Below are 27,007 nucleotides of genomic sequence, written 5' to 3'. Positions count from 1 at the left end.
AGAGGAGGGGGGTGGGGGGAGTCTGAGGAATGTTGAGGCAAGAGCCAGCGACTCTGCATTTCGGGAGGCCAGCCCCTGGGGGTGGGGTCTGTTTGTTATGTCCAGTCTGGGCTGTGTCACCCTCAGCACCAAGCTCTCTAGCCCTTTGTACTCCTCTCACATTATGTATGTAGTATAATATGCAGGAGGGTATTTTATGTGTGCGTACGTGTGTGTGTGTGTGTGTGTGTGTGTGTGTGTGTGTGCACGGGCACGTGTGTGTGTGTGTGTGTGTGTGTGTATGTGTATGTGTATGTGTATGTGTGTGTGTGTGTGTGTGTGTGTGTGTGTGTGTGTGTGTGTGTGTGCACGGGCACGGGCACGTGTGTGTGTGTGTGTGTGTGTGTGTGTGTGTGTGTGCACGGGCACGGGCACGTGTGTGTGTGTGTGTGTGTGTGTGTATGTGTATGTGTATGTGTATGTGTGTGTGTGTGTGTGTGTGTGTGTGTGTGTGTGTGTGTGTGTGTGTGTGTGTGTGTGTGCGTGCGCGTGTGCTCTTGGCCTCATTGAGAGAGACTGGAATGAGATCCCAGTGGATATTAGATTAGGATCTTTTTGTTTTCTCTCCAGGTTGTTGGAGTATTATAAGGATTTCAAGATGTCTGCTGTTTGGATGAGGGAGGCTTGGTTAGTCACTGAGAGGAGAGGGTTCAGTCTCCCTGCTCAGGAGCTGCTAAAGCTGTGATGTGTGGAAGTGTATTACAGGGCATGGTGTGTGCTGTTCATTTGGGATGTAATAGGAAAGTACACTGTAAGCCAGCATGGAACTTTTTTTTTCTTTTGCTGGGGCATTTTTGCCTTCATGCGTTTGTCCCATCGCTGATACGGTTACTTGCCATGAAAAGCAGATTCTAATCTGTCACGGTTGGCAGTAGTGATTGATTGCTATTCCAGACCAAGTAGATGTTGTTGATCTATGACCGTGTTGACTGTGGTGACCTTTTGAGTGATTTATGAGTCATTGGTGGAGAATCTCCGAAAGATCTGTTAAGTGATCTGTGAAGCTGTGTGGGGGGCGATCTGTGAGTGACCCGGAAGATCCTGCAAGTGACTTTGTCAGCTCCACCATTCGTACAGAGCGTTGATCTGATCAGCTTGTCCGAATTTCTAGAGGGGACACGGTCTCTTGAATGTTTTTGATCCCGTTTCTGACTGGGGCCTTTCTGCACCGTCTTCAGCGACTGCCAAGGTGGCATTAGGCCTGACGAGGAGACTCGACCTTTACCTGGGGAACAAAAACCCCCCTTATCTTTTGGATACTGAAGAAAGCAACAAAACCCCACTAAAGTCAACAGAGTCCATGCTGTTAAGTGCTGTATTTGTTTGTAACCGCTTGGTAACCTTATCTGGTGCCGCCTTCACTGTTGACAGTGGCAGGTTTCCTTGGTCAATTTTCAGCCCTGTGTCTCTGGTAGAGTGGGGGGTGACAGTTTTGCTGTGCCTGTGTATCTTTGTTTTCAGCTTGTACTTATATTAGGGAGGTGTTTCTATAAGGGAGGAAGGGTTGATACCAAGCAGCTGTAAAGTGCTTCAGCTTCCTTCAGCATCTATCTTGCCACCACCAGTTTCATCTAAATAAATTTGTGAGTTATCAACCTATAACTATGTTCTGTTACTGTTGTGTATTCTGTGGGAATGCATTTGACCGGCAGCATGATCTTTCAGTGACTTTGTCTTTCTCTTAATTAATTGATTTGATTGTCACAATCAGGCTTTTTTCGCTCAAGGCCTCACCTCAGCCAATAAGGAATAGACAGAGTGAAAATTACTTGGCGCATGGTACCTGCACCCGGTGGCCTCATTGATCGACACTGTAGTGAGTGGGAGACCACACCCAATGTCTGTGTTACAGGCCGGCCCTCTGAGCATTGATTGAGAAGGGCTTTGCCTCAGGAGACTTGCCCTTGAGATGACCTTAACATGACATTTCTTCAAAACATGAGGGCCATAATGACAAATGCACTCCTAACAGTGCAACACGGCTTAAAAACTGCATTCATAAAAATGTCACTTTGGCACAATGCTGCTGTTTTCATTCCTTTCCGTTTTTTTTCATGAACAAATAATTTGACTGAGCTCATCCGGCTGTGCAGCCTGGGCGTGTGTGTGTTTGTGTGTGTGTATGCGCGCGTGTGTGCGTGCGCACACGTGTGTTTGTGTGTGTAACCGCATGTGTGTGTGTGTGCGTGCGAGTGCGTGTGTATGTGTGGGTGCATGCATGCGTGTGTGTGTGCGCCTGTGCGCGTGCGTGCGTTTGTGCGCGCGTGTGTGTGTGGGTGCATGCATGCATGCGTGTGTGTATGTGTGGGTGTGTGTGTGTGTGTGTGTGGTGCGCGTGCACGTGTGTGTGTGTGTGTGTGTGTGTGTGTGGGTGCATGCATGCATGCGTGTGGGTGTGTGTGTGTGTGTGTGTGTGTGTGTGTGTGGTGCGCGTGCACGTGTGTGTGGGTGTGTGTGTGTGTGGGTGCATGCATGCGTGTGTGTGTGGGTGTGTGTGTGTGTGTGTGTGGGTGTGTGTGTGTGTGTGTGTGGGTGTGTGTGTGTGTGTGTGTGTGTGTGTGGTGCGCGTGCACGTGTGTGTGTGTGTGTGTGTGTGTGGGTGCATGCATGCATGCATGCGTGTGTGTGTGTGTGTGTGGGTGTGTGTGTGTGTGTGTGTGGGTGTGTGTGTGTGTGTGTGTGTGTGTGTGTGTGTGTGCGCGTGTGTGTGTGCGCGTGTGTGTGTGCGCATGTGTGTGTGTGTGTGTGTGTGTGTGTGTGGTGCGCGTGCACGTGTGTGTGTGTGTGTGTGTGTGTGTGTGTGTGGTGCGCGTGCGCATGTGTGTGTGTGTTGGGGATGGGGATTGCTCCCTGATGATTCCGTCTCCTCTCTCCCTCCCCGCTGCAGCTCCGGCCTCCCCCAATAGCAGCATTCATCCAGCGCGGGGCACAGGGTTACAGAAACAAATAACCAGAGAGGAGTGCCATTAAAAATGTATGGAATTTCCAACTGTTACTTTAGTGTTGTAACGTGGCTTCATCTCAAAAGGCTGCAAGGGGGAAACAATGCACCGTTTGAGCACACCACCGGACACGCACCCGTGCCACCGCACCAAGGGTAAAGGCCAGTGATTGATATTGTTTTGGTTTTTTTTTTTTTATTTCCTGACCGGTTTACCCACCAGTCACAAACCCAGGAGAGCGTGGCTCCAAGCCGGTTACAGCTCAGTCCCGCAGTTTGATTACCGGGGTTAAAATAGATTTTAAGAATGCTGTTCCCCTTCCTCCCGGGGGAGGCATTGGCAGTTGTGTTTGAGCGTATCGCCGTTTGTATTTTTAAAACGCGGAATACTCAACGCATTCTTGCCACCTCCAGAATGCAGCCCCGGGATTATCTATAGAGGCCCATCGCTGTCCGGCATCTCCGTACAGACCCGCACGGTCAGAGGCAGAGGGCTTGTGCCGCCATACCAGGCGTTTATACTCTAGACTTCATAACAGGGCACAAAACGGGTGTTCATGTTGTTTTCTTTAGAGCTTTTTTGCTTCAGAGCATCACAGACCTTGTGTTTTCTTTATGTACCGTTGTTAATGTGGCCTTATATTACATGCACTTTTGGCAGGATGAGTCAGGATGAGAGCATCTGCCAGGTGATAAAATGTTCACTCTTTTCCCATAATTCAACTGGCACACACTGCAGTCTGCACAGATTCCATTTCTGTGGCCTGGTTTTAGGTCTTCCCATACGATTTTTTTTTCTAGATATGTCATCTGAGGATCAAATTGCCTGACACTTTTTGCGTTTGTTGATGCTGACACATTTAGTTCATCAAAAAAAAAAAAGAAACCTTGTTTGTGTTTGGCTGGTTAGAGTTTAAATTCTAGGAATCTCTTAGAAAAATACAAGAAGGGCTTTGTGGGCCGCTGAAAGCGGCAGGAAAAACAACTGGATACGTACAATTCCAAAACATCGCCACATTTTCCATAGTGAAGTCCTTCTCTGTAAATTAAATTACAAGTGACAGCATTGAGTGTGTGATGTAGTTCAGAACTTTTCGGGGTAAATCGTATGAATGGAATTCTAACAGCGCCGGGGCAAGCGCCCGAAAATGTTGCGGTCTACAGGACAAGTGGTCAAGGTCGGTTTTAGGTGTGTCCGTGTTGTGGTAATTTATTATTTATTATTTCATTTTTTTCCCCCTCTCCAGGCATTACTTTTTGCAGTCAGCCTGTCGCATTTTAAAATAAGGTTTAAATTATAGGACTGACTGTGCCCCCCCCCTCCTTTTCCTCAGAGCTTCCGCCAGCTCGCAATTTGGCTAATGAAATCCTGCCATTCACTTTAACTTAAAGATTCTTTGAACATGTTGACAGGGAATGGCTTTATGAATTATTGGAAAATTTTCACTTTTGAATTTTTAATGAAGACTTATTTTAAAAAAAATAGTAAATAAAAAAGGGGGTTCTTTTAGCTGTCGAGAGGAAAGCTGTTTTGCTTCGTGTTAGGTAGTGGCTCACAGTGCTGATTGTGAGGCAGTGTGGGTTACTCAGTGATGGAAATGAAATCCTTGCATCACATCGTTCTGACAGGGCCGGATCAATAGGAACTCGGTATTTAAACAGCGGCCATGTCCGTCATGACAGCTCCACTTCAGAGAGAAGGGTAACAAAATACAGAGGCTTTCATCTTAAATTATTGTGACACAAACAACTCTCAATAAATATAGTTTCTGGTGATTCTTCATCTGAAACCACATCCTCTCTGTTGTCTGAGAGGACCAGGGGTAGGTTTCTTGGGCAGAGCGAAGAGCCCTCGGCAGTCAGGAGGCTGTGTCGTTCATATTGAGAATGGAGGCAGGCCTTAAATCCTTGGTTTTCAGTGCATTCTGCGCCTTCACACTGAAGGTCCACATTGGTGACCCCTAGTCCCCATGTGCCTCAGATATTATTGAGTGGATGGAATCAGAGGGAGCGAGGAAGTGAGCTTGAAGGTTGGGGGGGGGAGAGACTGGCAGTCCCTCTACCCCTGCTGCTCCTGGCCAGAGTATGAAATATTTGGGGGGTGGGGGTGTCCGGGAATGTGCGGGGGTCTCTCACATTGAGACCGCCCAACCTGCTGGCCCCACGTCACCCCAGCACCCAGTACAGTGCGGTCCAGTTGCATGTGAATTATGGGGATTTGTGTAAGATTCCCAGTCCCATTTTGACTTTGATCATCTTCCTCATTTGCACTTTTGAGTCCACGGGGCATGCTGGTCAAAGCATGTATGAGGTTTGTTTGTGTGTGTGTGTGTGTGTGTGTTAGCGCGTTTGTGTGTTTGCGAGTTTGTGTGTTTGTGAGCATGGGTGTGTCAAGATCCTGCCAGTTGCTCGAGCATTAACACTAACCACCAAAGTGACATTCTCTGTTTCTGCAGCTCTTATCACTACTTGTGTGTGCGTGAGGGCGTGCGTTTCGGATTTGTGTGTGCGTGAGGGCGTGTGTTTCGGATTTGTGTGTGCGTGAGGGCGTGTGTTTCGGATTTGTGTGTGCGTGTGTATGTTTGAATCATACATTTTTTTTTGGCCGGCTTGAGCCGTGTGCAAACAGAGCGTGTTTTACTTTCCTGATACCTGCTTAGAATAGTTGTTGATTTGTTGATGTGGCTGATGTAAGAAGGGCAGGATAGTGACGGATTGCTGATAACCTCGTAAACATGAGTACATATAATGTGTATATTCCCACACTCGATGCCTAAGGGCAGATAAAAACAGGAGAGTTCTGCGTAGACACACTGCGCATACTGTTATCCACACAGATAGGGTTTCTATGCAGATGCACTGCGCATATTGTCGTCCACACAGATAGGGTTTCTATGCAGATGCACTGCGCATATTGTCGTCCACACAGATAGGGTTTCTATGCAGATGCACTGCGCATATTGTCGTCCACACAGATAGGGTTCTATGCAGATGCACTGTGCATGCTGTTATCCACACAGATAGGGTTTCTATGCAGATGCACTGCGCATATTGTCGTCCACACAGATAGGGTTCTATGCAGATGCACTGTGCATGCTGTTACCCACACAGATAGGATCCTGCACAGACGCACTGCGCATGCTGTTACCCACACAGATAGGATCCTGCACAGACGCACTGCGCATGCTGTTACCCACACAGATAGGATCCTGCACAGACGCACTGCGCATGCTGTTACCCACACAGATAGGATCCTGCACAGACGCACTGCGCATGCTGTTACCCACACAGATAGGATCCTGCACAGACGCACTGCGCATGCTGTTACCCACACAGATAGGATCCTGCACAGACGCACTGTGCATGCTGTTACCCACACAGATAGGATCCTGCACAGACGCACTGCGCATGCTGTTACCCACACAGATAGGTGTGCGCTGACGTGCTGTGCATGCTGTTGTCCGCTCAGAGGTACCGACACCCTCCTTGTTTGTTCTGTTCTCTGCCTCTCGCACGCACCGGAGCCGTAAAGGAAGCTTTGAGGAAATTGGCTGCTCGGTCGCTTCCGCTGAAGGGAGTTCGCACTCTCTGGTCCGGGCTCACCACTCCTGAGTGGGGAGAACAAACGACTCCTTCCCCATTAATCTCGTTAGGGCAGAACTTCCTGTGCTCTTTAAAACTCCCTCTCTTGTTTATTGGTTTAATTTATGGATTCTTTTAACTATCTGCCATCCTCGCTTTGATTCCTGAGCTCTTTACACACAGAAAAAAAGGGAGGAGAGAGAAAGAGAATTTTGAAATAAAACCGAACACAATGCATGACAGTTAATCAATCACAGGGTGATCAGATGTTTTTGCTTCCATCCTGACAGCTATACGGGTTGATATTTTTTACCTGCAACCCCCCCCACCCCCCCCCCCCCCCACATCCCCCAATCATGCTGTAGCCACTACTCAGCCTACACAGCTGTGACCCAGGAAGCAAAAAAATCCATATATATAAACCGAGGCCCAGTGTGTACGTCTGGCTGATAAAGCAGGCTTTGATGGCAGAGATAGCTGAGACGCCAGCCTAAATGTAGCCTGTTAGTAAGTTGTAAGTTGCCCTGTAATGATAGTTGGAAAAAAAAAAAAACAGTGTACGTACCACACAGAGGCACAGGGGAGGGGATAGTTGTTGTTTTATTTTTTTCTTTCTTACTTTTTAATTTTTAATTTTTTTTTTTTTTTTACATTTCAAATCCAAGGAACCTTAATCCCACAAAACAACTCTCTCTCTCTCTCTCTCTACTGGCTTAAAGGAATGGAATGCCCCAGTTTGTTGAAGCTGTGTCAAAAAAAAAAAAAAAATTGAGTCCCGTCCACCCCAAACCCCCCCCCACCCTTCCACACACTCACACATTCCCTTACCCTTCTCCCCCCCCCCCCCTCCGCCCCTGTCAGCTCAGTGGTAGAGTCTAATAGCAGGAGGGGAATCTAATCCTTGGCACAGGATAAGAGACAGGGCCCCCCCCCCCTCCTCCCCCTGTCCCTCTCCCTTCCCCTCCACAGTGCTGGTTAAAGGGCTGGCAGTGCTGCTCTCTCCTACAGTCAGAGCCGGAGAGAAATGAGTTCATCTTTTCAGCTTTCCCTGGATTAGTGGAGTTGAAAAATAATCTACGTTTGCATGTACTTTGGTGGGAATCGGTTGAAGTTTTCGCGAGGTTGTTTCTGTCTGTTTATATTTTTTTGCTCCCTTTCCTCTGTCTCGGTTTCTCTCTTGCTCACTCTCATTTTCTCTGTTTCTCTGTCTCTCTCTCTTTCTCACTGTCTCCCCTTCGCTCCCTTGCCTTCTTTCTCTCTTTATTTCTCTCTCTCTCTCTCCCTCTCTTTCTTTCTTCCTCTCTCTCAGGCTTCACTGCTGAATTTACCTCCAGGCTGTGCTTTTCTTGTTCTCTGTCTTTTTCTTCCTTTGCTCCGCATTGCTTTTAAAAGCATTAACAGATAATGACTGAGGATTGCCATTGAAACTTCCAAGCCCCCTCTGCGTTCTCAGTAGTAATTACCCTAGTTTGCCCTGGTTGCTCTGGGCCTGGCAGAAACAAGATGCATTGTTTGAGGTTGTGGTGGGGTAGATCTGGACAGTTTTCCAGTCTGGCTTGTCTGCACCTCACCCGGACCTTCTGTTATAAACCTGTTCAGGTGTGTCCGCAATAAATACTGTGTCTGATCTTTGGTGCGTGCAACTCTTTATGCAAGTATGGTTTTCATTGATCAGAATGTGTCTGGGCTGTTCAATGGCACTTTTAAGAGAATCTTCACACGCCGGGCAAATGTTGGCCAGTTGGCTACTTATTTAACATTTTATCAACACTGGCACTATCTTGCCTGTTTAATGGACACACCCAAGACATGTTTTATTTAATATAGCAAAATAAACAGCAAAAAAATTCAAGTTGTGATCATCTGGTTTTTTTCCAGCTCTCAATCTGCACTCAAAATCATTTAACATGCATTTTAAAACCCTTGGAGAGCAGGACTTTGGTTGGGTTTTGTTTTGTAGCATAACCCAATCGGAGGGTGAGAGAGGGAGAAATTAAAAGTAATCTACTCCTATGGATTTGAAGTGGTTACCATGGTGCGCTTTCCTTGTTATTGAAATCAAAAGCACCGTGCCAGAGGCTCCCCTGTGTGAAAGGAGGGGGTTTTTAAAATACCTTTGTTTACCGTGGTGATTGTGCGTCCTGGTGCAGTACGTGCAGAAACGGAGGAGAGTGTCGGGGAGCGGTGTGGGTGGGTTGGTGTTGGGGGGGGTATGGGGTTAATGTGTTTGGCTTTGAGAGCTGGTTTACCTGTGACTGCAAACAAAAGAAACACTAAATAAAAGCCCAGCCACATCAGATAACGATTCTTTTTTTTTCTCCTTCATTGGAGGCCCCTTTTTGCGCCAGTGACGTATTTTTAAAGCACACCCCCCCCCCCCCCCCCACCCCCTCTTCTTCTTTCCTTGTGTGTGTGTGTGGGTTTATGTTTGCTTCAGTGCCTGTGGGTGTGATTGATATCTGCACCCTCTCTAACCCCCCCACCACCCAACCCCCCCCCCCCCCCCCCCCCCCGGCTCCACGCTCTGCTCTGCCTGTCTCTGTTTGCCCTGCGCCTCCCGGTCAGACGGCCACCGTGTTTGCACAGCGTCGTGACAAATTTCAGAATTCAGATGTGACGTCTTCGCGTGAGGACGTGCCTTCTGTGGCTTGCGCACACAGCCTCCTGCGAGCCGTTCTCATCCATCATCAGAGAGTAGCATTTCTGCCTATAGGGAAAAAAAAAAAAGATGACGGATCAAAACGCTGTACAACTGTCGTAAGCTTGGGTTTCCGAGAGAAAAGAAAAAAGTAAAAGAAGTTATATATGTGTGTCGTGTATTATTTATTTATTTGGCTTTCAACATCTGTGCATTTTACCTTGCGTCATGCTTCCGCGAAAGCTGTAAAGACTGTTGCGCTGACCTTTGAGCAGCTTTTGGACTAAGACTTTTGGGGTAAGACTTTATTTTGGTGCTTTTAGATGACTATTTGGATCAGAACATTGCTGTGGTATACAGTGCTTTCCTGGCCCACAGGCCAGAACCCTGAGAGTCAACATTTTAAAGTGTCTCAAAGGTTCACTTCTCCTCGCCTTAAATTGCTGGTATTACAAAACAGTGATGTGTGAGACTTAATGCAACCCTGATGCTGGTATGGGCTCCTTTGTGTCTAGCATGACAGTCTAGTGGTTTTCTGTGTTGTAATGCCCATGTCCTTTCTGTTGATGGCTTGTTCGGCCGGCATGTTCTGCGCGCAGTAGTCATAGGAAGGAAACGGCAGGAGCAGAGAGGGGAGAGGCGGGGTGTCTGCGTTTTCCAAAAAGACTGACACTAAGAGGAGACGATTTTGAAAATATAATAACAAAAGCTACTTTTCTAATGGGTAAACGGAGCTGTTAAAAGGCGGCTGGGTTAAACGCATGCAGAGCAGAGAGTAATTGTTCCCAGCTTCCCGCCTATCTCGCCATCCCCAGAAACCTTCGGCGCAGAGTGTGAGGAGTCAGGCGCCAGTCCGGCCGCAAGGAGCCCAGCTTGTGCACAGATTGATCCTCCCCCATGCTGACCGAACCTGCTGATCAGGTCATAGCGGAAGAGGACTGTGTTATGTTATGTAGGACCAGAGGTCAGTGGCTTTCCTCAGAACCAGCATCGCAGGACTGAGGTTTATTCCAGTCATTGTTGATTTCAGTTGCCTTAAAATCCTAAACCAAATAGCAGTACTCCTAGAGTATGGGTTTGATGAGGGAGAGGGAGAGGTCTTGGATGATGAAGGCCCAAAACTTTCGTTGACATTTGGGATAAGGGGGTGAATGTGTGTGAACATGGTGCTAAAGGGTCTGGTTATTCACATGGATCTTTCCTTGACAGTTTGTCTGCTCCAGTTAGACCTTTGAGCTGCCTTAAATATTAGGTTAATCTCAGTCTGCCTTTTTCCCTGTCTTTTTGCAGCTCTTTACTAGTGCCGTGAGCGTCTCATGGTAAAAGGTCTTTGAGGTTGCATTATAGACCAGGAGAGGAAGGGAGAGAGGGAAAGAGAGAGGGAGGGAAAGAGAAAGGGAAGGAAAGAGAGAGAGTGAAAGAGAGAGAGAGGGAAAGAGAGAGGGAGACAGGCTGAGTGCAAAGCAGTGAGGAGGCCGGAGTCGCCCTGGAAATTATATAAACAGGGCCTTGTCGGGGGTGGGGGGTTGTGACTGTTTTGTTAAGGTGTTTCTAATGAGTTTGCCCTTCATAACTCAATTTTTTTTTCTCTTTCCTTTTTTTTCTCTCGCACTGACACGCACACTTTCAGTCTCTATACACACTTTTTCTCCCTCTCACACACACTGAGACCCCATACTCCCTCTTTCTCTCTCACACATACTAAGACCCAATACTTAGTCTTTTTCTTTCACACGCACTGAGATGCCATACTCTCTTCTCTCTCTCACTCACACACACACACACACACATGCATGCACACATGCACACACACACACTCAAACACATTCCCACAAGCACACACACACACACACACACACACACACACACACACACACACTCTCAAACGCTCACATGCACTTTTCATTTTGTTTGCATGTGACTCCCGATAGCCGAAGAGCAAACGCTCCTAAAACACGCACTCCGATGTTGGCTTTCAAAAACGGACGCACACGCACAGGAAAAGGGCCTGCCTGTGGTAACTGCTTTGTCTTCTCTCAGGCCAAACATTAAACAGATTATTAACCTTTGCTCCGTACGCTGCTCTCCAAGTCCCGCAGAAAGAGCAGACATTCCTGACTTTCTCCCCCTTCCTTTCCCTCTCTTGATGTGGGCTCGTATGTCTTAAGGAGGCAGTGTAGCTGGGCGAGGACAGGAGAGAGAGGGATGAGGGTGAAACGCACCACATTCCAGCAGAACCGTTAAGGCCATTAGACTGTGAAATGACTGAGAGAGAGAGAGGGAGAGAGAGAGAGGCAGAGAGAGAGAGAGAGAGAGAGAGAGAGAGAGAGAGAGAGAGCAGGAGGCAGAGAGGGAGAGAGTGAGAGGGAGAGAGAGGGGAAAGCACGACTCCGGCTTGCTTTTGTGCAAGCAGTGGCCTTGGCTCCGAGTTAATCAAACAGCTACACCGTACCAAGTGGAGAGCTGCGCCAGCAAAAACACAGGGCTTCATGTGCCCCAGTAACATGGCAGGAATCAGGCTGACCCTCACACAGTGGTCTGCTCATGCTTAGAACACCAGGTAAACCTGCGAAAGGCCACCAGGGCCTCCATCGCGGTCCAGGCAGGTGATGGTCTGACTATCGCAGGGGACTGATTGGTCGGGCGCCTCACTGTGGGCCTTGGGGCCACTGGTTGCAGGAATTTTGGATATCAGGGATTGGTGTACACCAGCACTTGCTCTGAAGTGCTGAATACTGAATACATTCACGGGGAGAATTACCAAATACAGACACGTAGCTTCTTTTGGATCAGAACCAAGAGCGGAATGTATTAGCAGAACAAATGGATGATCTGAAACAATGATCGGATGGCCCAGCCTGTTGTTCGGGGTGATGGACATGTTGATGGACACGTTGCCCGCGCAATGTTCTCCACTTCCTGCCCCCCCCCGGGCGGTGTAGCCCTAGTGGGATCAGCACTCTTACCCTTCCCTGAACAAGGTTCCCACCACTTCCCAGTCCCAGCAGGTTACACTCCTTAACCGTGCACACCCCAGACTCTCACTCCCTTACACAGATTTCATCGCGTAGGTAAGAAACTGTACGTGAGGGAACTGCCCGAACAGCGTCATGTGGCGGTTTGTAGGCGTTCTGCTGCAGTGGTAGCGAGAGTTAGCTTCTTCACTGACAGCCTTAGCTACACACAGAGGGTTGATTCCAATGAAGTGACGTACTGTGAGAGTAGACAGTGAGAGAGAGAGAGAGAGAGAGAGAGAGAGAGGGAGAGAGAGAGAGAGGGCTTTTCCTCCAGCCATGTTGAGACTATGAAAGCACGCTTGCCTCAGTGTGCGTGAGTCTGTCCTGTTTTATTATAGACAATGGAGAGCCATAAACACGTCCGGGTTGAATTCTTTTAGCTACCCCGAGAGAAGCGAGCTCTCTGTGGCCGTAGGGCCGTAGGGCCGTAAAGGCTCTGAGAGAGCGTAGGAGCTGGGGGGCTGGAATTCGCTAATGGCACACGTGGGCCTCAGATGAGAGGGGGCAATTTGAGCAGTTTATGTGGGAACTGGGGAGGAAGGCTAGTTTGGAGCAGCACCAGGGCCCACACTGGGACTCCTGTCCCAGTAACGGTCCACCCCACCCCAACCCACCACCGGACACAGGCATCTGTCACCATCACCGCAAAGCCTGCCCACTGCAGAACCCCTCTCCCTAGCTCTTTGTGTGTGTGTGTTTGTGTGTGTGCGTGTGTGTGCCCGTATCACTGTAGTGCTGTGGGTTTCCAAGAAGTACGGGAGGGAAACAAGAGGAAAAAGAGGACTAGCGCAGAGCTTTCGGCAGCCGATCTGCCGGTCTCCACCTTAAAGGACTTTTGGGTAATGGGGAGGGCGGTCATTAAGCCCAGAGAGGGGTGAGAATGAAAGGAATGAGGCCACAGGCCCGGGCTTTAAATCCTCTGTGTCAATAGACTCTCTGAAGCACAAGAACGGCATCACTGTGTGTGTGAGTTAATCGGAGCTGATAGCATGAAGGCTGGGGGGGTCAGCAGGTCGCGGGCTTGTGCTAAGTTGTCAGGGAGCTGAATGCCGTCCCTCAGCCTGTGGCGGTGGGGTGGGGGGGGGGGGGGGCGAGATAGGGGGGAAGGGGGACCCCCTGCCTGGCCCGTTCACCCCCCCCCCCCCCCCCCCATCTGCCTGGAATGTGGGGAGGGGAGCAGGGGGTGTCATCAGAAGCCTGGAGTGACAAGCGGATGTGACCTCATAACGGTATACACTCATAACTCCCCGTCCTTGCCTTTTCCCCAAAACTCATTTCTCCTCTTTTATATCTGAGCCTTGGAAGACAGTATTGAAACTGCCGGGGTGAATGATTTTGGCTTGTAGTAAAGGGCATCTAAAAAGCTTTTTTACAAGCTTATTTGATCTTAGTGCTGCTGAAAATGAACAATAACGACTGCTCATCATTCTAGTTTATTTCACATATTCATGTTATCTGCTTGTCGCGGCATGAGTTTGTGTGTGCGTGTGTGTGTGTGCGTGTGTGTGTGTGCGTGTGTGTGTGTGTGTGTGTGCATGTGTGTGTGTGTGCGTGTGTGCGTGTGCATACATGTGTTTGGGTGTGTTAAGCCCATGGTGTATCCAAGGAGGTGTAGCACATCTCACTTCTCATCAATTCACAGACCCAGACATCACCTGCTTATTTCATATTTAATATTTCATGTATTAATTTTAGAAGTTGATGGGGCTGGAGTGGACCTGACCTGCTAGACAGGTTGCTCCTTTTCACTCTGTTCAAAATGTGCCGCCAGATCTTGTGTGGTGTGTTGCATGTCTGATGTTTGATGAGGCATGGTACAAACCTCACTCCCCTGACTGAACAGCATAAATTTGCTTTGTTTCACGGAAACTGTGATGGAGCTGCTGATCAGTGTTCCTGGCTTCCGATGCTGATCTTACATATAATTCACCCTCCTCCCATTGCATAAAACAGTGCCATCCAAATCTAAATACCTTTTAGTTCTCCAGATCTGAACTCAGTGTCTGTATTAGATATTAAATGTGTGTTAATTCTGCAATCTAAGTGCTGTAACTTTATTAACTAATAACTAAGTGCTATACTTTGGGCTATACTTTGTTCTTTCTTCAGACCAGAACTTTCCAAAATACTGGGTTGAAGTTAGTCCAGTTATTGACTGAAATCTTTTGGTCTCGTCTAGCTGCAGTCAGCAGAGAGGAGATCCCCACCATGCAGAAAGTGTCAGCGATATGCACAGTGTTACGTGGTCATAAACAATGACACATGGCTTTGGTTATCTTGGGATTACCTTAGCCTTGATTTTTTTTTTTTTTTTTCTGTGGGCCTTCTGTTATCTTTAGCAAGCCGTATCTGGCTATATTTCTTGAGATGTGCAAGGTAGTTGAGCCTGGCATGGTCATCAGAGGCCAGAGTTTGTGATGGAGACATGACAGTAATGAGAATCTGTAATGTGGTATAGCGGATAAGGAGGTGGGCTTGTTAGTCAGAGTGTGTAGGTATGGTTCCTGTGCTGGGCACTGCAAATGTCTTGAGTAAGATGCTTAACCTAACCCCTGCCAGTATCTGTCCATCTGTATAAATGGATCGTGTTTAAAAGGTATAAATGGCAGCTGACCTTGGGCATATCTATCAGCACAGCACCTACATAGTGACATGGTGTCATCATTCACTGTACAGGTAGCTAGAGACCCCCATCCAGCTCACTAGCTGCTCCAGAGAGGTCATTTTTACAAAGTGTATCTAATCATTTTTTATTCAGGGAATGATTTTGATTTTACATATTTAAACAAAATAGCTTTTTACCATGGGTGACGTCTGGCTGGGAAAACTGTTTATTTCACATATATGCAATATGCTTTTGACTGCAGACTTTTGACTTCTCCCAGCCTCTCGACTTCGTCTGGCATTAAACCAGATCAGCGCTGCTTTCACACTGACTATAAACTGGACTGATGCGGATCAGACCAGTGTTTAAAGGTTAATGTTAAAGGCTACTAGAAGCCTTGACTGACCAGTCAAAACAGGCTTGTGTACACACACACACACACACACACACACAGATAGAGAGAGAGAGAGAGAGAGAGAGAGAGAGAGAGAGAGAGAGAGAGAGTTTTCTCCTCCAAGGCATGACTGACCTAATAATACCCCCAGGCTGTTCATACCAGGGACCAGTGTGGTGCTGCCAGCTTACAGAGGGTATTTATATGTTGCTTTAATTTCAATACAATGCCTCCTTCTGTATTTATAGCTTGGACATCTGTTGCAGACAACAAAAGGAGACAGTTAATCCCCTTAAACCTAATCCTTCCTTTTAGCTGGGACTATTCTATTTGCAGGGTGGTAACTTGAATTTTTTTATATTTGATTTTTTTTATATTGTTTAATAAGCATCTCACTCTTCTCTCTCTCTCTGTCTCTCTGTCTCTCTCTCAGATCCCAGTATGTCCTCGGACGCCCATAAGCAGAGTCACTGGTGCAGTGTGGCGTACTGGGAGCACCGGACGCGGGTGGGCCGCCTCTACACAGTGTACGATCACTCCGTCAGCATCTTCTACGATCTACCTCAAGGCACCGGCTTTTGCCTGGGCCAGCTGAGTCTGGAGCAGCGCAGCAGCACCGTCCAGCGCACGCGGGGCAAAATCGGCTTCGGCATCCTGCTGAGCAAGGAGCCGGACGGCGTGTGGGCCTACAACCGCAGCGACCACCCCATCTTCGTCAACTCCCCCACGCTGGACATCCCCAACTGCAGGAGCCTGGTGGTGCGCAAGGTGATGCCGGGCTACTCCATCAAGGTGTTCGACTACGACAGGTCCTGCCTCCTGCAGCACGCCGCCGACCCCGAATACCTGGACGGGCCCTACGACCCCAACAGCGTGCGCATCAGTTTTGCCAAGGGCTGGGGCCCCTGCTACTCCAGACAGTTCATCACCTCCTGTCCCTGCTGGCTGGAGATCCTGCTCAACAACCACAGATAACACAGGCAGAAAGACAGACAGACAGTCAGACGGACCGTTCTCACCAGAAACTATCCCAAATATCATCTACCTAGATTTAATATAAAGTTTTATATATTATATGAAATATATATTATACCTGTAAATACGGAGTCATTTTTACAATGTAATTATTTATGTATGGTGCAATGTGTATATGGACAAGAGAAAAGAAACCAGAAAATGCACTTTGGCTTATATATATAAATATATAAAGATATATAAAAGATAAAGAATCTTTCAATACCAATCTGAAAAATTATACAGCAAAAATAGGATGTGCCTGGTTTTGGTGTATAGTTTTCATATACTATTAATATCCAGACGAAAAGCTAACACCATTCACACATTGATAATAAAGTATTCGCATAATATTTTTCTTTGGTTTGTGGCTGTCTTTAATTTGCTGTAATTACCCTTGGGTTTATTACTTCATCCAGCTGTTAAAGACCATGCATGATCTTATGCATGATAGTACCCTAGTTTCAGTGTTAACAGTGGCAATCTCATATACAGTGTCAGTTGTGGAGCGTTATATTGTGTTATATATTCACAGACACTTGCTGTTGAATGATGTCAGTAGTCATAAACTCTTTCATATTAATGCAGGGTCCATGTGAGTGTGTGCCCAAAACAACATCACGTGGTTTCCATGGTTTTTGTATAAGAAATTCTACAGGCACCCATACGCCACATGCAGGCAGGGGGAGCCTTCCCTGATGGGTTGCTGAAACGCATGAATTTGGCACACAGGAAGGGTTGGGTTGCATTGGCTCCGAAAGTGCAATGGTGTTAGAGGCATGTGGTAGTTTTAAAGACAGAACTGCCCATAACGGAGAGGATGCTAGTCTGAAACATTGGCTTTGGGTCCACCCAATTGGGTGGGAGAAAGACATGTGTACTGTGGCTATACCCTCAGAGGAGGAAATGCTCATTCTGTATGTTCAAGAGGAAACTCAATGCTAATGAGGAAGAATGAAGTGTTTGATCACAAGCTCCCTGACTCTTAGCTGTGGCCATGTCTGTGAGACCCATTATAAGGTTTTATCCCCTTGATCTCCCAAGTATTGGGTCTTCTAACCAAAATTTGGAATGCCCTGCTTTTGTGTTGTATCCTAGTTTACCTTCAAAGGGTAGAGAAGATATGCACATCTCTCGCTTTGTGACCCCTGACCCCTCCCACACTCCCTCTGAAACTGTCCCATTACCCACTCAGTAGCTGGAATCAACCTGTCAGTCGCAAAACACAGTCTACTCCCCCCCCCCATCCACTCACCCCCGCCCCACCCCACCCTTTCAGGAGAGCGGTAGCAGCACAGGCACCTCAGCTGAAACCAGAACTCCTTTAGGGCCCTGGTAGCCAGGCTTTCCAGTCACTTCTTGGGAAAGCATGTGGATAAAAAACCGGAGCTCCTCGTTGGACTGAGGCAGAGGAAGATAAAGCAATCCTTCAGGGCCTCCAGCGCCCTATGACAGAGAGCTGGCTGTGGGCTGGCACCATTGCCTGCTTGCTCGGCATTCTGCAGGACCACACCTCACTGCCAGCTCCCAGCCCTTCTTAAAACAAAGCTGCACGCCGAGCCCAGTGCACATTATCTGTGGTTAGTGGTTTTTTTTTTTTGGTCTAGGGCTGCCTGCTACATTTTCTCCTTACAATCAAGGTTATGTTGTGACCAGGGACGGCAGTGGCCAAATTTTTCAGTCCCGCTCGTATCTTGTACGTCCGTGCTGAAACTTTGAGCTTTAACAGCCTTTTGGGGAATCTATTAACTGCAGCCAGGATGGATGTGGTGGAGCTAGCTTCCTTTCTAATTGCTGGTATTGGTTGTCAGAGTGGAGGGGGTGGGGGGGTTGGGGGGTGAAGGGGGGGAGCCACGTTGGACAGTGCCGCCAGCATACTGCAAAGGATCGCGGGTATAAAACATTCACCGCCACACTATTTTTATAACCTAATGAGAAAAGCAATGCGGTAGAGTAACAAAAATGTGCTGTTTCTGCGAGGGAAAAATAATTGTAACAAACACAGACTGATGGTGTCTGAAAGGCCCCTTCTGAGCTTTCACAGTATCACAGTGTCTGAGAGGCACAGTGAGAGGCAGTACCTGGCAATGGGGCTCAACACAGACCATCACATATGGTGGAAATTGTTCAGGTGGAGTATTATCGTGGATGTCATGGGTATGAGCGCAACCTACTGGATGTGGCATTGTTACGTCGGGGACACTGTGCCTGTGTCTTCTCCTGCCATCCTTGGTGGCCTCTCTGGAGAGAGAGAGAGGGGCCGGGAGGCATTTTTTCATCCGGCTTCCTGTATGCCAGCCAACCCCGCGCAGAGGCTCAAACACAGGGAGGCAGAGGGTTCCTCTCCTGCTCTGCCGCGTACAACTGGGGAATATTATCCTGTGCCTTTGTGTCTGCCGTGTGGGAAACGGGCCCCAATCGCCACTGGAAACAAACTGGCAGACGATTATATTGGGCAGCGAGAAGCTGAAATGCATAGCGCACAGATTACACAACAAACCGCAGCGGGTACGTGGGCCCAATTAGGCTCCACGGGGTGAGCTGCCGCACTTTTTTTTTTTTTGGTGCGCACTTGGTTGCATCTCTGGGAAAGCATCCTGTTTTCGTTGGAGATCAAAAAATACTTGTGGCAGCTTTGTAGCTGGGGCTCACAGGAGAGAAGGACAGGAGAGCCGCGCGAGCGGCCCAGGGGATGGGTTTGATTAACGGGCTGAGGAATTTTTTTTTTTTTTTTTTTTTTACTCTGTCCTGTAGACGTCTTTACCGCTCCGGCGGCGAGGACCGGGCGACCATTTTGTTCGCTCCTGCGTGAAGCGAGCATGCAATCAGCCTGATTTAGAAAAAGTAAACAAGAGCTGATTTTCTATAAAAACACGCTCGTCTCTCTGCGTGCCAGACACACACGCACAAAGCATCTAACTCTTTAAAAACAGGACAAAAAAAAGTGCTCGTATTATGATTTATTTAGTTGTTGTGAACTGTTGTCTTTTGAGTAGCTGGTGGGATTAAGTTGGGGTGTCACTAGGATGTCAATGTTTGTTGTTTGTTTGAAGAACTATTTTGTAGGACCCCTCACCTCAAAGAATTCCATCCTCATTTGCATGTGCAATTACTGTTGTTTTCTGAAAATTAATGGCCGTGCAAAAGTTTTGCATATGACCCTATGGTACCTGCGTTTCGAGTCTTTAATTTATGTTGTATGTGCATGTACAGTTCATCCGTTAAAATGTGCGCCTAACTACTTTTTAAAGCATGGTGTTTGGAAACCTTGTGATTATGGCTTGTGCCCTGCCAAAGCCTCAGAACATTCCAGAGGCCCTGAATTCCAGGGTGTTTCTCCTATTCGTGCCTGATCTTCCAAACCAACTCTGGGACAGTGAGCTTGGGGGTTGGGGGGGGGGGGGGGGGGATTGGGGGTTGCAAACACCCGGTTGGTCTGCTATTACCCCATCACATATCAGTGCCCATCTGAAGGCACGAGAGGGTGGGATTGACAGGCATCGAAACGCCTACAGTCTGACTGGCTCGATTAGCTTTTTCTCTGTTGGAATCAGAGGAGACGCATCGTTCAGATGAGGTCAACTGCCTTACAGGAGGCGCTTGGTCTCAAAAGAGTTTTGTGGTTAGCTAAAGCTGGGCTACTGTAATGTGTCACAGCTATGGCATAATAATGACTCCTCTTTAAAACAGATCAGCTAGCTATGGACCGGTGAACACGCACTGACACTTCAAAAAGCACCTTGGGTGCTTCTCGTTGTAAGTAAAAACCCAGGTAAAGTGGTTGGTTGGATGTAGCAAACATTTATACTAGCTGTGTGAGGCTCTACTGACTTTATATGTGAGCCCGGCACTGCAAAACATTTTTAATGTGTCTTTTTTTCCTTTTGCAGTTCTTTCTTCCATAAAACTTATATTAGTGTTTCCATCGATATATACATGTTGGACATTTGCTGTAAGGTGAACTAATGCTGACTGCAAAGAGAGTAGCAGTAGGCACCCTTTAGGGGCTTTGATTGTGTTGAATAGTGAAGAACTTGTGAATTCTCAACAACTGAAATTGACATAATGGGTTCCTGAATGATTAAGCAGTGCCAGACTCACTGGCACATGATGGTTGATTGGTGCATATGGTTCTGAAATTGTACTGTATAAGGATGTGGTATTTGTTTACACTGTGCAAGGAACCAGTTTTATACAGACTGCCCTCAGACCCTAACGACATGGGACAGCTCTAATCCTGGACTGCTTCTTCTTTCTGTCAAAATGTTCCACCTCATAAGAGACCTCATGGCCATTTGAGAGGTAGAACCACAGAAGGGTGACTGTCCTTCCCTCTCAGCCAATCACAAGTCAGTGTCTCTCCCAAAAAAGTGTGTACTTCCCCGTATTTTCCTTTTTGTCTCTCTGTTATTTTTTCACTTATGGGCATAGCAGATGCTCTACTCATGGGTGATTTAACATACATTTTGCAGTAGTATCCCAGTCATACATTGTGGTATTTACCAAAGCACTTCAGCCTAAGTACCATGCTCAAGAACATACCGCCACAGTGCCTCACCTGGGATCTGAACCTACGACCATCCTGTTACACAGTTCCCCAGCCGTAACACCACATTACCCACACTGCTGAGTAATATATGAACAACAGCCTTCCTTGCCAGAAAGGGGGGGTGGGGGTGCTACGGTCGACGCTGTAGGAGGAGGAGGGGTGCAGATCACACAGTTGTGGAGGAAGAGCAAGCTTCGGCGCAGCTGTCTTGACTACCACAGCTACCATGCCTCCTTAATGAAAAGATACAGCACATCTGGACAGAGCACAGACACCGTGGAGTAATAGCATGTTTTAAAAAAGCAAGATTACACAGAGCGCTGGTGATGTTTCCTGCTCCCTCTCTCATGAGCGAAGAGAGGCGGAAGCCTTCTCACCTCGGCCGAGGGCTTTAATTACACATCTCTTTGTTGCCGGAGATATTTAGACACATTTTGTTCGCGCGGTGCGGATGGCTTGCTCACACACGCCAGGGAAGAGGTGATCCGCAGAGGAAGCAATGAGTCCAGCTTCTGGCACGGTGCGAGGAAGAAGCTCCATTTGGCAATAGTATTGCAAAAAGCCTTCACCCAAAAGATATAAAAATATCATTCATTGAATGGATTAAGTGGCCATAAAGGATACTGTGAAGATATTAACTTTTGTAGGTCACCTTTTTCCCCTCAAGGAGTTCTGTGCGGTTGAACTGTACTCTGATTTGATTGTTTGTTCTTTGTCTCTTGGATCGGTGTCATTTCATCGATTTCCTTGTGTCCTGAATCACATCTTCTCTGTCTCCAGGGTATATTTTTTTGTTGGTTAGTGTTGCCAGGCCCTCCTTTGTCCATCTTTATGGTCTGGAGGTGTAGAATTGAATAAATTTACTATAATTGCATTTTTAGTAAATTAAAATTTAGGAGGCTATAAGCAATGTCCACAGGGCCCTACCCACAATGTTACTCTTCACCTTCCTTTATTTTCTGCTTTGTGAAGCAGCTGCCATTTCAGTTTGCTTGTCATGTAACATGTCACAGGAGACATTAAGGAGGCTGTGAGAATATGCCTGGGCACTGTGTCTGAACCCCTTGCTGACAGGGCCAACCATCGCTTTACAGAACAGGAACATTAATTCATTGTAAATTTATTCATTGTAAAGGAATGTGAGGAGACAGGGAGAGGCAGATATCGGAGGGGAAGGTGAGATTGTGGATGTGGAACTATGGCTGATCGGTAGCTAAGGTTATTAGGAATAAAGTGCCAACATATGCTTTTGCCTCCTTGAGACTGTGACCCCCATTTAGCTTGTTCATTTCTAGCCACAGTTAACCCCTCATAATTCTGCCACATTAAAAGCCCTGACTAAAAGCCTGTCAAGTACCCTGGGACTGGAACCCAAGGTGGTTTATCAGTAACTGAAAGCCTACCAAGACTGATTTTTTTCTCCACAAATCCCATCCACCGGTAATTAGAGGGTGCAGTGGGGCCCCTGTGACGAACGAGCAGGATTTATTTAAGCGAGTTTCCACAGAGGTTAAAAGAATGCCACCCCGCACACACACACTCTCACGTGTGCACACACATATACACACACATACACACTCCCATGCACACACATACACTCTCACGTGTGCACACACTTGCACACACAGAAACGCACACATACACTCACTCCCATACATACACATGCAGAGCACACCCAAACACATATGCATTCACACAGATACACACATGTCCACACACGCTCACAACCATATACCCACACAAAAATATATATACTGAGAATACATTTTTCATCTTGATAAATATGTTCAAAATACAAATTATAGCTCTTTTGGTATATTTCAATATATTTAATATATTAATATATTAATATATATTTAATATATTCAATATTTATCCTTCAGATGAACAACATATTTGTGAATATATTACAATACATTACACATTTTTATACACCATACATATGTGTACACCCATGCAAACATCACACACACACATAGCTGCAAGGAAGGTACTGACAGCATCCATCAACACCCACTCCTTCCCTCCCCTTGACCGGCTCTTAGCTCCCTCTGGACTGCATACAAACAATGGTGCTTGTTGTGGCTTTCAGTTAATTGCAGGTGTTAGTGATTCTGTCCTGTTGTGTTGAAGACCACGCTCTGTCCACATGTCCTATTTAAGGTAGAAACAGGCAGAGGCTGAGCCCTCAGTTAGATGTTTGTCCTGATGTCAAAAATCCACCCCGGTCACGTTTTCAGTGCATAACAATGCTGGGCTTTAACCCCCATTGGCGCGAGGAAATATATGTAGGTAAAATGTCTTCGATAAATAATTGGGGCCTTGTCTGTTTTGTATCTCCTCCCTTTGTTTTGTTTCTTTAAGCTCTGCATCTGTCAGCCACTGCAGTAATTAAAGGGAGACACTGAGACTGGGTGAATACAGTCCACTCTTTCAGCAGTGCTGAGCCAAGACTCTGCCCTGGGTTTCTCAGCTTGAAACTTGGCCAAGAACTTTTTTTTTTTTTTTTTTCCTGTTAAATCACAAAAGCATTCCTCTTTCAATTAACCCCTACTGTGGGACAAGACTCCATTCACAAAGGCACAGACTAGAGTTACTTCCTTGGCAATGCTATTTTTCTTGGAGAGAAAAGGAATACTGGTTCTGATCACAGGGAGCCCCGATTCCATTACAGAAAAGGAGTAGTAATGTTTGGCGCTTTGTTGTTGAGTCATTGAGTCATGTCATTGCTTTTCATTGAGTCATGTCATTGACTTGTACGTTTTGTTCCATTCCGTAAGGAACGACACGTTATGCAGGGTATAAAATGATTGTTTGATGTGGACTTGGATCTGACCAGTGCAGTGAGCCCTTACTGGCAAGGATAAAGGTGTGGAGGGTGAGGCCGAGTCTGTGTGTGTGCGTGCGCGCAAGCTGGTCTCACAGGCTGAAGAAGTGATTTGGGTGGGCCCCGAAAACATAGAATTATTACGGCTGCTCTGTACCACTGGGCTTAAGGATCCTGCACTGCCCTGGAGCAGAGACATAGGCCTCATATGCGCTTGCCTTTTTTTTTTTTAAGATAAATACGATTGAAACATCCAATTTACTGCTTAATGTGACGTTGTATACAATCGGTACTGAGGCCGTTCCGAGCCAGTTGAAGTTACCCTGGCTCAATGCAAGTATCAGTTACTGTCTATAAGGTTTAGTTTGTTTAAACCCAGCTTAGTTGCGAACAGGTACGGTTATGTTGGTGGCTGGTGCTGCTGGATGTGCACACAAGCAGTGGCGTCGTTAGGTCCCATCATTGGGCGCTATAGCCCTGCCAATTTAAACCTAGCCCCAATATTTTCACCCTGAAAAAGGAAGTGTTTATAGCAAAAAAACAGACTGTGTAACAGAGCGGAACTTGAGCGTCCGAAGGTGTGATAATATTTATTTATTTTAAATTTAGATATAACCTCCCCAACCTACTGATGCCGATCTCCCTTCAAAAAAAAAAAAAAAAAAAAAAAAGACAAGCCCCCAGGCAAAGTTGACTTAGCCCCGGATCTTTTCAATAGCTAGAAACGTCCCTGCACACAGGTGAACTGCCATGGATTTGATTTTAAAGAAACTCTGCATTCTTAGTTAAGCGCAGCCTCGGTGACTGCCAGCGCAGTTATTGCAAGACGTGACAGCAGCAGGACGGGAACATAAGTTGCTTTTCAAGTTACAGAGTGCAATGCCATCTGTATACCAAAGAAATGTCAGCCTGCTGATTTGAAGTGTTTGATCTGCTGTGACTTCAGTTTCACATCTTGAATCTCTTGTGAGGACTGTTTTACGAGGGAAAATAGGGTCAATTGCAATAATGTGTGCACGTACAAACAAAAAAAAAAAAAACGTTAGCGTTTTGAATTAAAGCACGAAATCTGCCATTTCATCTTGGAGTGAGTCTCACAATTATGATTCTCATTATGACTCTTTTCTGGAGGCAAATATGGTAATTACTTAAGATGGATAGCAAGTACGATACAGCAAGCACATGCATGTGTGCACCTACACAGAATGTAATGAATGTGGCTTCTTAATACAGCATCTGTATAAGTTTATAAAAGTGTACCTAGCTTTGCAGATATGTTAATCTCACAGAAGAAATAGCCCAGCTACTCCAGACTGACCTCAGATCAGGCCTGGAGAGGCCTTCAGTTGGGCCCCAAATCACACTCACAGCTCCCCCTAACTCCAAAACATTGTCATGGAGACACCACTTTAGTTTTCTCAGTGGAAAGCTGTCATAACTTAATACAGTACATTGTCAACATAACTGATTTTTAATGCGCATGGGATGAGCTGCCCATTAACTTCACTTCAGTGTGTTTCTGTGACACTTAAACTATGATTGCACTTTACGTGATAGAGTCCATTCCACATTAATGTGGTTAGCTCTGGTAGCACCTATGGTATTATGCTTCTGTGCTCCTGACTTTCAGCCCATTATGCCGTTCTTACAAAATATAGACAAGTTGGGATTTATCCTTCCAGGAAATCTGTGCATTCTGTACGTGATGGAAGTTTTGAGCAATGTTGCTGATTGCATTTTGCCCATGGAAACCACAGGAATTAACTTCAAGTTAACCTTTAACATGCATACAGGGGACAGACAAAACCACTCAAGCACTATAAGCATAACATCTGCTTTCCTGGAAAATGGACTCAGGCTTCTATGGTGTGTTAGTCATGTAAAGCTTCAGATTTATTATTTGTCCATTAAAAGAAAACCCCCTGTTGCTGAACCTACATTTCCAGCATGGGGCAGCCCTATTGTCTCAGTAGTGCATGGGCCAAAGTCAGACTTGTCACTCTCCCTGGTAGAGTCGTGAGTGGTTTCACCCATCTTGGATACATTATCGGTATTGTTCTGATTGTGTCATCATCCCTCCCGAGTGGTTTGGATCTGCGTTTAATGACCTTGTCTGTGGTCGTCCGTGCTTTGCCACCCCGTGCGATGTGTGTCTGACTCACCCACCCTCCAACGATGTTGCTGGAAAGTTGCAAACCCAAGAGCCCATAAGTCACCGGCACTGAATCCAAAAAGAAAGGGGGTTTTTGGGCAGGAGGTTTCATCTGCTTTCAGTCACTCCACATCCTCGTGGTGGAGGTCCGAACTAAGACTTGCTTCATGTACTACAAATTGAGATTCCTGTTTACTGTGTCCACAGGCTGTTGGCTGAGCAAAAAAAGATTCTGAAACTAATAAATGGCAGTATGAGGAGAAGGATATTAGTGGAACACCAGCCAACCCTCAAGAAGTTTATCACGGTTTGTCCTGTGATTAACAACATAGGATTTAAGAGGTGTTAATGGGCAGAAGTCAAGCTATTATAATTATCTAATTGCCCATTATCTTTAATACATTTTAGAAGTAGATGCTAAACTTAATTTGCTTCATTTCATTAATGACAAGGACCTTGGATCTCATTGACACCACTAAACAAGGCCCATCAATGAATCAATTGGCTCATTAATGATTGGCTGATTAAAACCAGTCCAGTCAGAGTTCTTTACTGTGAAATGCATCGATTGGTCAGAATTAGCTGATAATTAAATCTTGATCACTAAATCCACAAGTCCTACAATGTCCTTTTGGATGTACATAAAAGTAAGTCTGAGCTAGCAAATGAACAATCAGCACATTTGCATAGCTATATTAATGTTAACAAGATAATGTGATGTTACTGCTTTTAGGTAAGTCATCTGAGAAAAAAATGCTTATGTAACTCTGCTGGATGATTATAAATGTAAAGTGGTCTATATTTATATTGCCAGCTACAGTGGATGTTTTAAATGTTTTCAGTCTCTCTATTTAGTAAGCAAAAGTCTAGCTAAAACAATTGTCTTCTTGCATAACATAGACCGTATTGCAACCTGTGGCACTGTACTCTTCTCCCCTGGATGTATCGACCAGTTTAGACCAACTTTAAAGGTGCATTATTTTAAACATCTACTGAAGCAACAAAATATTGATGTGATTAATTGAATATGCCTCACCTTATTACATAGAACTGACAGAAATACCTGAACTGAATCCAAGTTATTTTTATGTCAAAGCACTTATTTCACATGCAGTTGCATGAAAAATGTGTTGCTCCATACAGTACTCCTGCTGGCCATCTCTTCAGCTGAAAGAGAGAGTCCCACCCCTCCTAGAATGTCATCCAATATCAACCAGTGATGTTTAACAGCTCTGTTCTATTTTAAATA

At 46.4% G+C, this 27,007-nt stretch overlaps 1 protein-coding gene across 1 annotated transcript in view; it reads left to right on the top strand.

Annotated features, from left to right (window-relative positions):
• The window catches only part of smad6b (SMAD family member 6b), a 32,199-nt gene extending 15,655 nt beyond the window's left edge, over positions 1-16,544 (top strand). Inside the window, exon 4 of the mRNA XM_036535467.1 lies at positions 15,650-16,544. Within this exon, the coding sequence (XP_036391360.1) occupies positions 15,650-16,191 (542 nt within the window). The 3' untranslated portion in view covers positions 16,192-16,544. The remainder of the gene's footprint in view (positions 1-15,649) is intronic.
• Positions 16,545-27,007: the final 10,463 nt, after the last annotated feature.

This window comes from Megalops cyprinoides, chromosome 8 (genome assembly GCF_013368585.1).
Source record: "Megalops cyprinoides isolate fMegCyp1 chromosome 8, fMegCyp1.pri, whole genome shotgun sequence".
NCBI lineage: Eukaryota > Metazoa > Chordata > Actinopteri > Elopiformes > Megalopidae > Megalops > Megalops cyprinoides.
Note: the sequence above shows the minus strand (reverse complement) of the source record. Positions and strands in the feature narration are given on the sequence as shown.